General features: G+C 42.1%; 1 protein-coding gene across 1 annotated transcript in view; it reads left to right on the top strand.

Moving 5' to 3' along the window:
- rsrc1 (arginine/serine-rich coiled-coil 1) overlaps positions 1-19,420 on the top strand; it is a gene marked incomplete at its 5' end in the record, with an annotated part of 207,689 nt that overhangs the window by 82,118 nt on the left and 106,151 nt on the right. The window contains one exon of the mRNA XM_080429260.1: positions 13,446-13,497. Coding sequence (XP_080285386.1) covers positions 13,446-13,497 — 52 coding nt within the window. The remainder of the gene's footprint in view (positions 1-13,445; positions 13,498-19,420) is intronic.

Raw genomic sequence — 19,420 nt, 5'->3', positions numbered from 1 at the left:
CGCAGCCCCACATCAAATATGATGAAATCATTAGCGTAATAAGCGTGGAAATGTGTTTGCAGATTATCACTGAACCCAACCCCCAGCTACAGTACCCCCCCCCCCCCCCCCCGCCACCATCTTTTATCTGGCCCGATACTCCATCACTCTGAGCTGTTCTCACCTCAACTACCTATCCTGCACCATCACATTAGGAGAAAGACAGACAGACACACAGATACAGACAGACAGATACAGACAGATGAACAGACAGTCTTTTTTTCTTATTTTTTTTACCAGGCTTGTAGCTGAGCACAAGTGCTCATTTCCCCCCACACACACACACACACACACACTAAAACCTGGGAGCTGACCAGTATGCCATACTGTATGTTGGCCACTGAGCAGCTCCAGTGGAGAGCAGTTGGGGGGTTCAGTGGGTAAGTGGTGGCCATTCACTTGACCCCCCAGATTTTAACCGTCCGGTCCGGCAGGGAATCGAACCGGTAACCTTTTGACAACAAGTGCACTCCTCTAACCTCTAGGCTACCGCTGCCCCCAAAATTAATGTTATGAACAAATCTAGTCTGATAATGAGGCTCCTCCTCCTCCACATGATTCTAGAGATAATGTGTACCGATTTGCGTGATGTTTGGACAAAATCTGTCGGAATAATATAAAAAATGTGGCCTGCTGGTGGTGCTATATTAGGCCAATGTGAAAAGGGTGACATTTCTTCCTCAGCCTAGTGGAAATGTGCGTGCAAAGTCTCACGGCAATCGGACGCTGCGTTCATGATTTAAGGCAGTCTGTTCAAAACGAGCCACTCCTGCAAACTTTAGATGCCAATCTTAGCCAATCAGGATGGAATATGAAAAACGGACAAATTCGTCTCGATCACATGACTATAGAGATTTGCGTGATGTTTGGACAAAATATGTAGGAGAATTATAAAAAAGAATGTTCTGCAAAAATCAGCGTCCTGGTAGCTCTATAAAAGGCAGATGTGAAAAATGCAGGGCAAAGGTTTTTCCTTAGCCTCTAGGGAGTGTGCGTGCGAAGTTATAGTTAAAAACGTGAATCGGCCTGTTATAGCACCACCATTTCTTCCTTGGCTACAGGGAGTGTGTGTGCACAGTTTCACGTTGATCGGGCCAACGGTGCCAGAGATTAGCTGTTCATAGACAGACGGAAGAACGGACGGACGGACGGACAGGGGGCAAAACATAGTCTCGGCCTGGCAGAGAACATAAAAATACAATAAAAATAAATCAAACTAGAAAAAGTGCTCCTCGGAGCACAGGTCTCCGCCAGGTCAGGTAGGTTATTGTGGCCTTGTGGTGGCGCTATAATAGGCCAATGTGAAAAGGGTGGCATTTCTTCCTCGGCATAGTAGTGGGGTGCCAGGACACTCAGTCATTTCAAATTCATGTGAAAGTTAATTTTTCACTTCTGATTTGTAGATAATGGTCTATAGAACAATTTGGCTCGAAGATATATGAACCAGATTGAAAAAAATATATTGTTTTTGCCCCATTTCCAAAATGGCCAAAATCGGAATTATGATGTTTTGATAAATGTCTTAATTTGCTGTGTGATCTTTTTTTTTATTGCTATATCAAGTCAATACTGTGTGAGGAATCAACTGGAGTTAAAATATTGATGTTTTGAATATTCTGGTATGGGAAAAAATAAAGATGGCTGCCATTTACATCGAATTACTTCAAATTGCACCTAACTTCTATTAGCCCTGGACAGTCAGTAATTTCAAGTTGTTGTGAAAGTTTAGTTTTCACTTCTAATTTGAAGATAAGGGTCTATAGAACAATTTTAGTTTGAGTGTCAAGAAACCAGATGGAAATGTTTTTGTTTTTTTTACCGATTTTCCAAAATGGCAACAATCGAAATTAGTCTACATGTAGGTCAGATTTCCAAAAGTCTTAACCCTGAAAGCAAATTGTGTTCATTTATGGCATACATGGTTTTAGGGGTAATAAGGGGTGCTGGATCCAAATCTGCTGTATGCCCAACTCAGAAATGGCTCAAAAATGGCTCAAAATTGAACATTTTAAGATGGCGGCCACCACTATGCTGAAATATATTTAAAACAACATATACTTTTGACTAAACCAGGTATAAACTGGATTGCATTTTGCTTTATTGGGTTTTCATATGGGGAATACAATGGCATATTTAGAGATCAAATGTGAGGAAAGTGCTTATATTGGGTAAATTGTCATTTATTGTGAATAGGTTTTACAACCAACTTTATCCCATGACTTTATGACATATCTGCTGTACAATAAGTACTTACAATATATGGATTTGAAAAGCTCCTGACCTGGGGATTGAGCTGGGCCATCAGGTGTATAGGGAAGATGGGCTACTCAGTGGGGATACAGTGAAGAGACATGGCCTATTATGGGCCAGGGTGTGAAGGTTGGTGCAAAGCTATCAGAACCCACTGTCTGGATGAGTGTAACAGGGCTATGGAGCCCCTCAGGTGGGTAGAGAGGGTATGGAGTGGGTGGTGGGTTTGGAGGTAATAGGGGGTCTGGTTTATGAGTTTAGTGAGTCTAGGATGCCCCTCAGGTGGGTAAAGGGGAGTATGGGGGTCACTGGATAGATCCCTGGGCACTTGGAGCATGGAAGATCAAAGTTATGGGGACCAAGAAAGCACTCCATCGGCTGATTCCCTTTCCCATCTCATAACAGCTGCCAAATAAATAATCTGTACAGTGGGGCACTTGTGAGCCCAGGAGGAGTGCTCATAGCCGGTTAGAGAGAGTGTTGATATGTGAGTCGGTTGCTGGTGATGGTGGTTCTACGAACTCCATGTCACCACATGGCTATGCGTACGGCCGACAGGGGTGTCCCTATGTCGGTCTGGATCACTGGATACGTTCATCCCAAGTGGACCTCCATGCGGATCTGCTGGCTCTTCCTATGCCCAAGATAGGTGCTCGTGGGCAGACATAGGTAGCGATGCAGGTCAGTCCCCAGTGGTGTCAGGCAGACAAGGATATCTCTATGTCAGACTGGCTCACAGGAGAGTCTGGTTGTTTCTAAGTAATATTGCCACTGGTCATCAGTGACTTATCATTATGGCATGGGCTGTAACAGGTGAATACAGAAAGCAATGCTTGTCTGTCCGATAGCAGCAGGGACATGGCCCCTTGTGGGCCTGGAGGTTGGTTACACTAGGATCATATGGAGGAGAATGGAGCACATGGACTGTTCACCTTTCCCCTATAGCTGTTAAAAAGCTCCAGATAAAAAGCAACAATAAAAAGCAAGGTAAACCCTATCCCTGCTACACTCCGCCTCTACCCGTTCCTAGACACCCAGTAGACACTGTATGTTATGACAGTTCTGCACTGATCTCCACCCTCTCCATGCCCATAAGGGGCCATGCCTCTTCACTTTATCCCCACTGATGAGCCCATCTAACTTATACTCTTAATGGCCCTGCTCAGCCCTCGAATCTGGAGCTTATCAAAACTGTACATGAGAAGGGTGACAACCCAGGACTCCCTGGACTTCCAGCTGTCACGGGTTCCCTTAGGCCTAATTTGTTCCAAATTGTTTGTAATATCCCCTATAAATGACAATTTTCCCAATATACGTTTTAAACACGTTCCTCACATTTGATCTCAAATCAGAATATGGGATTGGATTCCCCATATGAAAACCTAAAAAGCTAAATTCAATCAAGTTTCTGCCTTGTGTAGTCAAAAATATGTTTTACGTAATATATTTCAGCATAGTGGTGGCCGCCATCTTTAAATGGTCAATTTTGAGCTGGGCATACAGCAGATTTGGATTCAGCACCACTTAATACCCCAAAAAAAAAGTATGCCATAAATTAATAGAAATCCTGCCTATATTGAAAGACATTTAACATGCTGTTCTGGAATGATTTATCTTAAAATGGAAAGTAATACTATTACTAATAATAATGATAATAATTTACATAGCAAGACACTGTAATGTTAGTTATTCAAGTAGATAGATGGGCAGTGGAGACAAAAATGGAAATTAATGCTATTTTGACACATTAGCGTTAGCGCATAGAGACCTCTTCTGACAATTCTTGTGGAAATGGGCAGATAGCAGAAGAAATATTTCTTTTTTGGGAAATATGTGTGAAGTACCAGTTGCTACTCCTGATCCTGAATCCATAGATACCTCATTATGTTCATATTGGATAATCCAATCAAAAGTTATAACAGTTCCCATATTTTTCTATGGCTGGTGTGGGGTTGGGAACCGCTGACACCCCCTAGGGGCCATTTTCTTTATCTGAGTGCTTGACACACGAACAAGAAATGTTCTATAGACCCTTAACTTCAATTTAGTAGTGAAAACGAACCTTTCACATCAATTTGAAATTAAAACAACAAATTACCCATACTCGGTCCCCTACTATATCTATTTTTGACAATATGCGCCAATACTGGAAAATAAAAATGATTCTATGGGTAATATGCTTGAAGTACCAAATGCTACTCCTGATCCTGTATCCATGCATATCTCATATGTTCAGATCGGATAATCCAATCAAAAGTTACAACAGTTAACATATTTAGCTAGGGCTGGCATCTGCCGGCGCCCCCTAGAGGCCAATTTTTTATCTGGGTGAAAATATCTTCGACCAGAATTGTTTTATAGACCCTTACCTTCAAATTAGTAGTGAAAACGAAACTTTCACAAGAATCAGAAATGAAAATTAAAAATTGCATTGACACGGAACCCCACTATAGTGGGAATGTGCGTGCATTCATGATTTGAGGCATTTTGTTGCGAAAATGTGTTTTGCTAAAGTAGACCTGCTGGTGGCGCTATAACAGGGCAATGTGAAAAGGGTGGCATTTCTTCCGCGGCCTAGCAGGAATGTGCGTGCAAATTTTTACGGAAATCGCACGCTGCGTTCATGATTTGAGACATTTTGTTCAAACGGACCAATCCTGCAAACTTTGGAAGCCAACCTTAGCCAATCAGGATGGAATATGAAATATCGGACAGATGCGTCTTAATCAGATGACTATAGACCACCGAAGTCTGACGTAATTTACACATCCTTTGTTTGTCTACCTGGTTCGCAGTTTTCAACCCCCATTCTGAATCCCATAGACGTATTTAATATCGCGTCAAATAAGAACTGTGTTCCAAAAATAAACAAATGACCCCGGCGGTTTTACTCTTATGGATACGAAGCATCAACTGACGGTGAGAAAAGAAAATGTTACTTCCACCGAATTAGTTAAATTTTCACCAGAAACAGACTGTATCAAATATAAGTGACTGAATATCATAAACTATACAGAACTTCCTCCCTGACAATTTCGCAGAGACAGTTTGTTTATTTTTGGACCACAATTCTTATATGAGACGATTCTAAGATGACCCAATGTTATTTTCCATAGCGAAATTACTTTACGAACCTGGGGATGAACGAGTGACATCAGGACTTCGGTGGTCTATAGAGATACTGTGTACCGATTTCCGTGATGTTTGGATAAAATCTGTAGGAGTAATATCCAAACATGGGTTTTGCACAAATCGGCCTCCTGGTGGCGCTATAACAGGCCCATGTGAAAACATTGGGGCAGAGGTTCTGAATAGGCATCCAGGTAGTGTGTGTGCACAGTTTCGCAGCGACCGGGCCAACGGTGCCGGAGATTAGCTGGTAACACACGGACAGGACGGACGGACACACGGACGGACGGACGGACGGACACACGGACGGACGGACGGACGGACGGACGGACAGGGGGCAAAACATACTCTCTCGCCATGCCTTTCGGCCTGGCGGAGACAATAAATTACATCAATTAGAATATATAATATATATTTTTAAGTAATTAGTGAAAATAGCAGATCTACAAGCTCACAATGCGTCACATGGCGGGTAGACATAACATTTATCTTTAGGGTCTCAAGCTAAAAAGTTTGGGAACCACTGATCAAGACCACAAGTCTCTCTCTTTCTCTCTCTCTCTCTCTCTCTCTCTCTCTCTCTCTCTCTCTCTCTCTGTCTCTCACTCTCTCTCACACTCATTTTCCATTTCTTGCTCTCTCATCAACTCTATCTCTCTTTCTCTTATGCTGTCTATTTCTTGCTCTCTTTCTCTCCCTGTCCTTCATAGTTCCTTTACTCCCTCTCTCTCTTCCTCTCCTCCTTTGTTCTTTTCTCATTTAAACCAGTAGACTGTCTGGAACAGAATACTGTCAGATTGAGTGGCTTAGTAAGTAGAAAAAGGATGGATGGATAGACGGTAGAAGACTCGAGAAGAGATTTTTTTTGACTGATTGATTGAATACTTTAGTCCAAAATGTAAACAGCAAGTGGTACAGTCAGACATTAAGGCTAAAAGGAGAACACAAAAAAGTCCTTGTTTCCATTGTGGTCCTATGTATTCAATTCATCAACATAGTATTATGTACAAAGCAGAAAAAGGATAAATGTGGTCTCCTGATAGATGTTTCTTCAGGCCAATTTTGAAAGAGACCAGTGCGCTCCTGTAATGGATGGTTGACACTGACACAGGGTCCCCACTCTTCTGGAAAACGTGGAGAAGTCATGGAATTTCAAGATCCCATTCTCCAGGGCAGGGTCATTTGTGTAAAAATAGTGAAAGGTTTAGTAAAAGTCCTAGTCTGAAGCCCTGCTGGATCTCCTTCCAGCCAGGGATGGCTCCTCCCCTGGGACGGGATTGGCTGCTTCTCCATTGGGACGGTTCATGACTCTTATCATCTGCCTTTAGAACGTGCAGTGGTGGACAGTACATTTCAGAAACCTCTTATCTCCATATTTTAACTTTTTGTGTTTTTTTCGTAAATTAACGGCCCTACTTGATCATACTACAGCGTCACACTAAAGCATCAAAAGTAGCAGATCTGCAAGCTTGAAACGCGGCACGAAGCGACGCGTTTTGAGCTTGTAGATCTGCTACTTTTACTTCTTTTGAATTTGAATCTGAAAAGTAACAGTTTAGGAAATATGAGGTTTCCACCCGACAGAGATGATTTACTTCAGTATTGTACTTAAGTACATTATTTTGAGTATCTGCACATGAGTATTTGTATTTTTGCATTCTTGTGGCTTTCATTCCACTACATTTCAAAGACCAATATTGTGCTTTTGCTTTTGACATTTCTTGGAAGGGAAAGAAGGTACAGTACATTTAACCAATTTAACCAAGGAGAGACATATTTTAGACAAAAACATATTTCTCTGCCAGTTTGACAGCCCTGTTTTAGAGGAGGATTTTTTCTATTTCTTTATTGAAAACAAGAATATTCCATTATGTTCATTCAGTATATACTGTGTAGTTTTGTATATGTATGTATATCTATCATACTAGAGAACTTGATATTACTAGTGGTGCATGTGCATTGGGCCTTGTTCCTATAGGCCTTTAGCTGGCTTTCTCAGGTGAGTCTCTCACCTGAGAAAGCCCAATATATTGGCCATTATTTGACTTTTTTGATGACATCTGCAATTATGCAGTCGGTATGCCCCGATTCTTAACCGCTTTCAACTTGGCATCCCTATTTTGGGTATGACCGTAGCCTATAGGTGAAAATGTTCACAAAAAATAGGCGATCTAAAGTGCGCTGTCAGGTTGTAAATTGGCTATTTTTGAAGAAGGGAATAAAGGAGTAGTTCACCCAAAAAATTGAAAGATGCTAATGTCTCCGGTAGGAGACTCAAAGAGTCTCCTTTTAGTCTCCTATCGGAGAGACCACCGGTCATCAAATTATTGGCTATCGACAAAAACAAAAAAATCTCCATGAATTCAATGCTTCATGGGGTGTGTAATTGATAGAAAATAAGACTTTTTTTGGGGTGAACTACTCCTTTAACAAAATATTGGTCATAACATGACAGTTTTGACCGACTTTCCAAATTCGGAAACTGCATCGGCATGTTCGGCCTGCAGTTAAATTCATTCTAGAACGCCCCCTGATGGGTACATTTTTACACTTTTTAATTAGAATTGACTGTGAACATGGTAGAGTTGGTAGAGGGAAGGAACCCTGAACCCCGGTTCTGTGTTCATATCTGGACCTTAACCCATTAACACATTGACCGCCAGAGGTTAATCTCATAATGTACTCACCAGTGCCAACGTTTTATTGTTGTTTTTTGTTTTTTTCACGTCGCCATAGACCTCGTTAAAATCCTTAAGATTGAGCTGTGCACTGTTTGTATACATCGCGGAGATCTCCCTGCGTCTACCAGTGAAAACCACGTGTCAAACGGAGCCGCCATGTTGTAGTTAGAACGGTTTATGTTAAACAGTGATCAGCGAGGAGAAAAACTACAATCGAAGAAAATGGCGTTTCAGTGTGCGCTTTAGAATGGAGGCCGACGGGATCGGCAAAACGTGATCCCGAATAATTCCGTTTCCGGTGGTGTTACAATGAAATGTGCCGTATAGAAAATTGAAAAAACTTAATTTTTTTCGAAAAAAAAGGAAAAAGCACCACAGACCGTAGGCTACGGGATCGGCGCTTTACGGTTGGATTTATCGGCCCGTAGGCTACGGGCCTGGCGGTGGTAGTGTTAAGACCTGGCCGATTCTACAAATACCCTCTAAAATCAGTAGTTCTCAAACTTCTTTGTGCCAAGGACGCCCAAAATTATACATATTTGGTCGTGGACCCCCATCTGAAAATGTTTTGTGCTAGGGACCCTCAGAAGAGAAGATTTTTGTGTTTTTAAAAAGAAATCACATTTTTCATAAATGTTAAAAAATAGCAGATCCTCTAAAACAGGGGTGTCAAACTGGCAGAGAAATATTTGTTAATAGCCAACGCTAAAATCTAAAATGACACATATGCTTTCCTGGTTTTAATGGGTTACGAGGCTCTGAAACTGTACTTTGTTGTGTCTTCTGTTCCTTGGACCTGGACGTGGCACTAGAATAGATGTAGTTTCCCCCCTCCTACCTAACTCAGCGTTGTGCATTGTTTCTACCAAGCGCAGGGTAAAGGAGTATTTATTTTCCTAACGGCGCGTGTTTATTTTTGACTAATGAGGCAGACAGTGGCCACTTAGGACGGCTAAACGTGTTTTAGTGTCGTCTGTCAACGAGCCGTTGCCCTCTGGATTTCCTCTCTTTCCAAGGGTAACAGTCAGTTCAGTGACTCACTGGTAAAAATAGAAAGGTATACGCTCAGTGGAGAGCATATCTCCCCCAGACCGGGTGGCCTACCCAAGGCTGTGTAAATGGAATTAATTAAACTAAAATAAACAACAATAAATAACATTAACAGCATTCCCTTTTCCATATCGTCCATCTCCTAACGTTAGGTTAGGACTTTATAACCTCTTTCTCAATCAACTGGCTATTTCTCTCTTCTCTCACTTACACTTCTTCTAATTAGGTCCTGCTTTCCCTCTTCCCTCTCTTCCGTGTTGGGCTTCCTTTTCCTGCATTTCCTGATCAAGGAAAATCTATATGGAGCCACTATAAAAAATACACATCATACAGCCCCCTCCCCCGCCCAATCATTTTGCTGGGGACCCCCTGGAACCCTTTCCCCGGACTCCACTTTGAGAAACACGGCTCTAACCCGAATTAAAACACCATAACTATATCCCTGACACGCCAGGCAGAGAAGGAAAGAATTTAAGCGATGTCATGCCGACAGACAAAGCGGGAGAAAACAAGGAGGACGGGAGGAAAACGAGAGAGAAAACAGAAGCTTCTGTAACAAGTCTTTGGAGAGTTGGGATGAGAGAGGAGAGGGGCACAGACACAGTATTTTCTACTTAGATCACACACACACACACACACACACACACACAGACACAGACACAGACACACACACACACACACACACACACACACACACACACACACACACACACACACACACACACACAATCCTAGAATGCAGCATGTTTGTGTGTGTGTGAGTGCCTATCAGAAACACTTATCTTGTCGGGAGGAGAGACCAGGGGTTGTGTGTGTGTGTGTGTGTTTGGAGGGGGGGGGTATCCTTGTGCTTTGACAGCTGTATTGGGAGACACACACACACACACATACGGGGGTATGTGTGTGTGTGTGTCTCCCACCCTGCCGCCCCCCCGACATGCCCTCAGAAGGGGGCTTGTCTGTAATTCCAATATCTCTGCTATTAGATTTGAGGGTCTTAATTGTCAAGGAAGAATGATGGCTGAGAGACAGAGCACGCTGCTATAAAAGGCAGGCGGGGAGGGAACGCTGATTGCTATCAGAGGTGGGGTTTTTTTTGTTTTTTTTACCCCCATCGTCACCGCCGTCACCGCCACATTGTGGCAGCAGCATCGGCGGCACTATGGCTCGTTGCCGCGGCAGCGGGCGGACGTGTGTAGGATTAGAGAGAAATTAAATGCTAATGGGGATGGGATGTGAATGCTGTGCCGGTGCTGGGGAGGATCATTTAGTCGACAGGACCGGTGGCGGGTGCCTCCTCGCCTGACAGACAGCAACCCCCCACCCCCACCCCCCACCTTACCTCTTCCACCACCCCCCCTAAACCCTACCCCCCCCCCCCCCTCCAACCCCACCCCGCAGACACCCACCCAGGCTCGTCCTCAAATCGTTCCCTCTTCACCTCCACCCACCCACCCTCCGGCAACAAGCTTAAAAGAAGAAACAGAGGGGGGAAAAAAGAGATCTGATTTATCAAACTGTAAACTTGTCACTTTGTAAAAATGTCACTTTTCGGTGGCAGCAGGGGAAAATATAATGACCCTCTTTAATGTGACGGTGGTGTGTCGAGGGTGCTGTGTCTTAGACGGCACACACACATCAAGGAGCCTCGCGCGCCTGTGCACGCCAAGCCTGGTGCACACTTAATGCAACATGGGGAGGTGTGTGTGTGTGTGTGTGCGTCCCCTGTAGCAGGTGACATACCGGATCACATTCACATTGACTGGCACCGCTAGACAGCTGAAATTACCAATCACTATTATGCCAGAGGAGAGGAAGAACAATTGAAGTCCTCCTCAACACCCCCACCCACCCATCCACAAGCGAGCACACACACACACACACACCCCACCCATCCACAAGCGAGCACACACACACACACACACACACACACACACACACACACACACACACACACACACACACACACACACACACACACACACACACACACACACACGCGTGTATTATTATACTTGTACATTCAAGGATGACACTTTTATAGGTGCCATTATTTTCGTTTTGGGAAAATGTTTGGCAAAATGATTCTTCTTTTTTGTCCTAACCCTAAAGTCAGAGTTATACTTAGTTGTGTGAAGCAGTTGCGCACCAAAAATATAAAAAATTACTTGTCTTCAGAAATTGCCTTCACAATAGCTTATTTCTCAAATTCTACTATACTTGAGGGGACATTTGGCCCTAGTATAGTAATACAAACACATGTGCGTGTGGGTTTGTGTGTGTGTGTGTGTGTGTGTGTAGGTGTGCGGTGATTAGGACAGAACTACTGTAAGTGTCATTGTGTGCACAGTGGTCTGAAGCAGTAACACACCATGCAGCGTGTAACCAGTCACATCACTGTGTGAACTGAACCATCATCTTAAGTTACAGCTTATTATGACATTTCCTCACTAATTACATTAGCATTTGTTTACGTCCGCCTCGAGGCATGTGGCGGGTCGTATCACACACTCTATATGGAAGGATGGATGCGCGCACACACACACACACACACACACACACACACACACGCTCCGGACGTTTGTGAAATAAAGAACGTAAAGAAATAAACATGGAAGATGAGGATAAGACCCTACAGTAGTAAAACAGATGCTGAAGTAGACCAAACATTAGCAAATGACTTGTAAAATGAATGTACAACTACATTTAGTTTAAAGTCAGCTTACAAGTCAGACAATTACAAGAGATGTAGGGGATGAAAACCACTCCTCCTCCTAAACGGGTGTGTAATTCATTAGCAAACAAAAAAAAGGTGTTAATTGTGCTCCCTGGAGGCCGATCTGTTTGTGTTCCCTCGGCTTCATCTGAAGTGGCTTGGCCCCTCAATGAGACCCTTGTGTATACACACACACACACACACACACACACACACACACACACACACACACACACACACACACACACACACACACACACACACACACACACACACGATGGAGAGAAAGAGAGAGAGCAGTGGGGAGAATCCATTGGGGTCCATTTGGTTCTATTTGTATACTCTTCAGTTAAATGAACACTGATGGAGCAGTGTATATTTGGGGGTCCCAGATATAAAATGGTATCAAATGGTCTAATGCATATCAAATGCTGGAGGTCCTTGAAAGTAAAATGGTTGAGAATCACTGCTATAACAATAAAAACCTTCTCCCTGGCATATCTTTATAAATGGGGGGGGTCCGCAGGCTAATAATATGTGCCAGTTTGGGAGCCCTTGACATGAAAAAGTTTGAGAACCAGTGGGGTAGAGCACCGTTTCCCAAATAGTGGGTTGGGAGTCGGGACCCCGAACGCATATGCGTCGCGTATAAGTAAATACATATCTAAATACATTTCTAAATCCTAACAGTATGTTGCTATATCAGTGGTGCTCCAAGTTTTCCATGTCAAGGACACCCAAAATGATATGTATTTGGCCACGGACCCCCATCGCAAATTATGGTGTTCCAGGGACCCCCCAGAAGCACAGATGGGAGTTAAAAATGTTCGCTTTAAAACATACATATTATATTCAAAGATTTGCACAAATTTTCCGCGATTTAAAAAAAAATCTACAAGCTCATAGCACTCGGTGCCACGCTATGAGCTTGTATATCTGCTATTTTTTAATAGCCAAATACATCTTAGTATGACACAGATGCGTTCCCGGTCTTAATGGATTAAGGGGCTTCATCTTTGCTCCATGATGGTTACATTGTGGAGATTGTGATGGTGAAACTAGAGCCCGAGATACAAATAGATGGGAGGCGCCTCAATGTGGACGCTTCCTGTGTGTCATTGTCTCATGTATAGTCTAGTCACAATTAATACATAATCGCCCAATCACAATTATTTTGCATAATCGTTTCCATGTTGATTTTTTTTTAGATATTTGAAAAAAAATGCCGATCTATAAGCTTACAACGTGATCGCGTCAAGTTTTAAGCGTGTAGATTTTTTAAGTCTTTTAGGTCTAATGTTATTAAATATATCAGTCATTGCTTTGTATATTGAAGTTATTTGTCATATCTGCCTTGTGCAATGTTTATTTACAGCCTAAAACACAAACAAAAATGAAAGTTATTTATTTATATGTTCCAATATGCAATGCCAAAAACACAATTAAATTATTAATCGCAAGTATTTGTGTGACGATCAATCGTCAAGTAAAGTTTTATGATGGTGACACAACTCTAGTCTCATCATGTCGCTCTCTCTCTCTCCCTCTCTCTCTCTCTCTCTCCCTCTCGTTCTCTCCAGACTCCCTCAGAGCAGGCCAAGGTCCGAATGCAGATGGTTCTACAGGCTGCAGGTAGGTGACTGATGATCGCTCTCTCCGTCTCTCTCGCTCCGTCTCTGTCTCTCTCTCTGTTTCCCAAACAGTGGGTCGGGGACCCATTTTTATGGGTCCTCAACTCATTTTATTCTACTTCTACTTATTATACTTCTACAATATACAGTATATATTATTATGTTTTTTCATTAAAACTATTATAAATCAAACATCTTTTCAAAATAATGGCATGGATATATATGTTTTTTTTAATGCCATTAAAAAATTATTAAACGTTTAGGAAGTAGTGAAAACAGAAGATCTACAAGCTCACAACGTGTCGCGACTCACTGTGAGCTTGTAGATCTGCTATTTTCCCGCGGAAAATAGCAGATCTGTCCCCGGGGAGACATAGCATTTCTCTTTTGGGTCTCGAACCAGTGGTCTAACTCACACTTGAACATGTAACGCTCACTCACTGACACACACACACACACACACACTGACACACACTGACACACACACACACACACACACACACACACTCTGACACACACTGACACACACGCGGCACGCCCCCTCACCAGACATAGACAAACACGCTGTGTCCTTCTCTCCCAGGCCATATTCAGCGCAGCTTAATTTCAAACACTCCCTCAAGTACATAAGTCACAGATGTCACCGCACGCGTCTGTATGCGCTGTGCTCTAGTGTACTGTATATATTCCAGTGTGTATTCCAGCATTGGCATACAACCATCGGCCATATGTGACAGGCAGAGATGATCGACTGTTGAGAGAGACGTCTGCATGTTTACACACACCCACACACACACACACACACACACACACACACACACACACACACACACACACACACACACACACACACACACACACACACACTCACTCCATGGCCTGCCCCGGCCCTTCTGAACAGGCTCCTAATTTCACCACAGGAAATATATGAAAGATCCCAACAGTTACATCATCAGTACATCATCAATACCCTGCAGTCCCACACTGGAACCTCTTTAACAAACCTAACCCCTTTCATTTTACCTGGACCTCAAAATCTTTAATATACTCATAATTTATTTCTGATGATAATTCCTACGGCGTGGCACTGTTGCTGAATATTTTTCACATATGTTTTATACCAAACTTTTTTTTCAACTGTGTGTGTGTGTGTGTGCGCGCGTCCAGAGCTAATCTTGCAAACTGCTATTTAACTTAAAACGCTTAAACCATGTACCGTATACCCGTAGGCCAGGGGTGCCCACACTTTTTTAACTTGAGTTCAACTATTGAAATTGCCAGCTCAAGGTGATCTACCACTCGCGCGTGCATGAGTGGTAGTCATGGTGGGCGAAATTTGTGCGGTTTTGGGTGGATTATTATTTATTTTTTCTGGTTTTTGGTTACTTTATTTCGGTTTTAGGGTTAGGGTCAGGATTAGGTTATTTAATTATTATTTTTGCCTGATTTTACCGATTTATTATAAAAAAAAATGTAATTCATTCATTTTATTTACCAACCAACAAATAATTATTATCCCATTAATGAAAATACTTAAAACATTTACCTATGGGGGCTAAATAACAACATTAAAGGCGGTTACACACCGGCGAATATGCGAATATAGGCCTACGCAAAATTCGGACTCGTTCCGAATAATTAAAAGACGCTTTTTTCGCTCCGCGAAACTGGTGTGGAAGCTTGCATTGACTTTATAAGGTTTTAAAAAAAGACGTATTATTCGTATGAAAGAAATCACCCCGGTGTGTAAGGACCTTAAGGCATTAGGACTGTTTCAATATTTTTCCTGGCGCCCCCCCCCCATTTAGTGCCGTGCCACCGTTTTCTGCCACAGCGCCACCTAGAGCCTGAAAAAAAAAAAAAAAAAAAAAGGGGCATTGCAGGTGGTCTACCTGCGCAGCCTCTGCGGTCTACTGGTCGATCGCGATCGACGTAATGGGCACCCCTGCCGTAGGCCTATACACATCGTGGCCACAGGCCAAGCTGTGTGTGTGTGTGTGTGTGTGTGTGTGTGTGTGTGTGTGTGTGTGTGTGTGTGTGTGTGTGTGTGTGTGTGTGTGTGTGTGTATATATAAAATCTGTTTTTTTCCTGATTCAAAGCGATTCTCGATTCAAAACATAGGATTTCAGGATCTACTCCAGTCTGCTGCTTTTATAATTGTAATGGTTTTATCAACTGATAATAATGTAAACACACAAAGGTAAATCCAAGACAACATGTCTCATTTATTCATGCTTGCCTTGCACACATTTTAACTTGTACAAAACGTATTAACTTCTGAGTCTGACACTCAGTTGCTTCTCAGTTACCAGAGCAATAAATTAAAGTAATGTACAAAACGTATTAACTTCTGAGTCTGACACTCAGTTGCTTCTCAGTTACCAGAACAATACATTTAAGTAATAAAACTGCTGTAACATAAATAAAATGGGTAGGCTTAGGATATCTGCCAGGCCAAAACTTGCCACTTCTCAAACAATTTATTATAAAAAATATATAAAAAAAGATTTTTGGAAAATGAGAATCGATTCTGAATCGTCCAACATTAGAATCGCGATTCGAATTTGAATCAAGTTTTTCGGACACCCCTAATATATATATATGTACACTAAGTATTCATGTAGGTTTTTTGCTGTAAAAAGTAGACCAACCACACTGTTGGTCTACTTTCTGCAGCTAAAGATTGGACAGGGAGGACACGCTGTTATTATTATTAGTATTATTAGTATTATTAGTATTATTATTAGTCTGTGCTGTGTGTCTAGTTTTTTATTATAACTTTGGGGGAATTGAAAATGTAATTCTATTTTACTTGTTTTTACTTGAGTAAAAGGTTGAAAAAGAAAGCCATATAGTGTTATAACGTGTTTTAAAACACATTCAACAGCTTCTCACCCCCACCCTGCCACCCTCCCATCCTCCCATCCTGCAGGCTAATGTGGTGCTAATGGTTCAGGGAGGGCGTCATAAAAATAAAGTCTGAGCTTTTTGAGTGCATCGGGCTAGACTCCCTGTGTGCAGACACACAGGGCCAGGGCCAGATGCAAGCTAGGGGGCTCGAGAGGAGAGCGAGAGAGAGAGAGGGGCTTGTTAATGCATTGGAGCTGTCTCTGGCTTTCTTCTCTGTCTCCTAGAGTCTTCCAGGAGAACAGCTTTATGGCCCAGCTGAGGACTATCTTCAACAGAGTACAGCCTGGGCTGGCCTTCATCAAAGCCTCACATCGCACATAATGTAGTGACCGGTCAGATGTGAATAGATTTACACGTCATGATGGCCTCCCAAAACTGGGATGTCTTCATTTAAAAAAGGCTTGATTTGAAGTCTTTTTTTATATATATATTGTTTTTAGCTGCGACAAAGCAGGGCCTCGGCCCGTCTATCAAGCGCTGCCACCATACGAACGAAACCATTGATTATCATCCCTCTGTCCTGATTGACTGAGAGGGCACGCTAGGCTTGGGTGATCCGTGCTGTCACAGTCAGCATGACACACGCCATATGTGGGTGTAGCTGCAGTGGGAACTCTATATATGGTTATGTCTGAGTCATAGTGAACTCTATGGTTATGTCTGAGTCATAGTGAACTCTATGTATGGTTATGTCTGAGTCATAGTGAACTCTATATATGGTTATATCTGAGTCATAGTGAACTCTATATATGGTTATGTCTGAGTCATAGTGAACTCTATATGGTTATGTCTGAGTCATAGTGAACTATATATGGTTATGTCTGAGTCATAGTGAACTCTATGGTTATGTCTGAGTCATAGTGAACTCTATATGGTTATGTCTGAGTCATAGTGAACTCTATGTATGGTTATGTCTGAGTCATAGTGAACTCTATATATGGTTATGTCTGAGTCATAGTGAACTCTATGTATGGTTATGTCTGAGTCACAGTGAACTCTATATATGGTTATGTCTGAGTCATAGTGAACTCTATATATGGTTATGTCTGAGTCACAGTGAACTCTATATGGTTATGTCTGAGTCACAGTGAACTCTATATGGTTATGTCTGAGTCATAGTGAACTCTATATGGTTATGTCTGAGTCATAGTGAACTCTATATGGTTATGTCTGAGTCATAGTGAACTCTATATATGGTTATGTCTGAGTCCCAGTGAACTCTATATGGTTATGTCTGAGTCATAGTGAACTCTATATATGGTTATGTCTGAGTCACAGTGAACTATATATGGTTATGTCTGAGTCATAGTGAACTCTATATATGGTTATGTCTGAGTCATAGTGAACTCTATGTATGGTTATGTCTGAGTCACAGTGAACTCTATATATGGTTATGTCTGAGTCATAGTGAACTCTATATATGGTTATGTCTGAGTCACAGTGAACTCTATATGGTTATGTCTGAGTCATAGTGAACTGTATATGGTTATGTCTGAGTCATAGTGAACTCTATATGGTTATGTCTGAGTCATAGTGAACTCTATATATGGTTATGTCTGAGTCATAGTGAACTCTATATATGGTTATGTCTGAGTCATAGTGAACTCTATATGGTTATGTCTGAGTCCCAGTGAACTCTATATGGTTATGTCTGAGTCACAGTGAACTCTATATGGTTATGTCTGAGTCATAGTGAACTCTATATGGTTATGTCTGAGTCATAGTGAACTCTATATGGTTATGTCTGAGTCATAGTGAACTCTATATGGTTATGTCTGAGTCCCAGTGAACTCTATATGGTTATGTCTGAGTCATAGTGAACTCTATATATGGTTATGTCTGAGTCATAGTGAACTCTATATGGTTATGTCTGAGTCATAGTGAACTCTATATATGGTTATGTCTGAGTCATAGTGAACTCTATATATGGTTATGTCTGAGTCATAGTGAACTCTATATGGTTATGTCTGAGTCACAGTGAACTCTATATGGTTATGTCTGAGTCATAGTGAACTCTATATGGTTATGTCTGAGTCATAGTGAACTCTATATGGTTATGTCTGAGTCATAGTGAACTCTATATGGTTATGTCTGAGTCACAGTGAACTCTATATGGTTATGTCTGAGTCATAGTGAACTCTATATGGTTATGTCTGAGTCATAGTGAACTTTTTAAATATTTGTGGCTGATGTTACACGATCTGTGTCGTATATAGGCTAAAGATTAACCATGCAGGAGGTCTGAGGAGTTCCAGTAATTGAGGTTGCAGAAGGGATCGCATGTGTTCTGAGATGGAGTTGTTGGACCGGTGGCTTGCACAGTTGGAGAGATTTTATTTGAGATTTCGAGTTGACCTGCTATTGAGAAAGACCATTATTGGAGTGAATACGCTCCTTTGTCTTACAGGGGGGAGTTACGTCAAAGCACTGAACTCGTTCAAATAATGGCAGCATGGATGATCTTCCAATATTCAAGATGTTGACATCAAATCTTCCTCCAAATGAGTTTCAGCAATGTCTGGATAACATTGGTTGAGCAAGAGGGACACACCTAAAGCATTACGGCTGTTATTTAATTGTCATTGGGGGGTTTCCAGTATTTGTGTTCTTGCTAAACATAAGTAGTATCGGAGTGCCTGGTGGCTCAGTCAGTTAGTGTACACTACAGCCCATAATGCTCCTTGTGAGCATGAGGACCCAGGTTCCAATCTGACCCCTGTCTTGTTTTTCTTGTCTCTCGTCTCTCTCCACCCCCTTGGTTTTGTGTCTCTACACAGACCTGTCTGAAATAAAGCAAGAAATGTCAAAACTACATCTTGAGGTGTCAGTCTCACAGCCCGGGGCTCAAGGCTTAGAAAGAGCTCTTTCCCTTTGGCAGTCAGTGCCGTGAACAAGGACACAGACAAGAAAACAAAAAAGAACACATACAAACAAAATAAGACAAAAACTGCACTCCTCTGTAAGTAACCATGCTTGTTTTGCTCACTCTGTTACTTGAACTATTGTACAGTAC

The sequence above is a fragment of the Gymnoscopelus braueri genome (assembly GCF_963280865.1).
Source record: "Gymnoscopelus braueri genome assembly, chromosome: 5".
NCBI classification, from domain to species: Eukaryota; Metazoa; Chordata; class Actinopteri; order Myctophiformes; family Myctophidae; genus Gymnoscopelus; species Gymnoscopelus braueri.
Note: the sequence above shows the minus strand (reverse complement) of the source record. Positions and strands in the feature narration are given on the sequence as shown.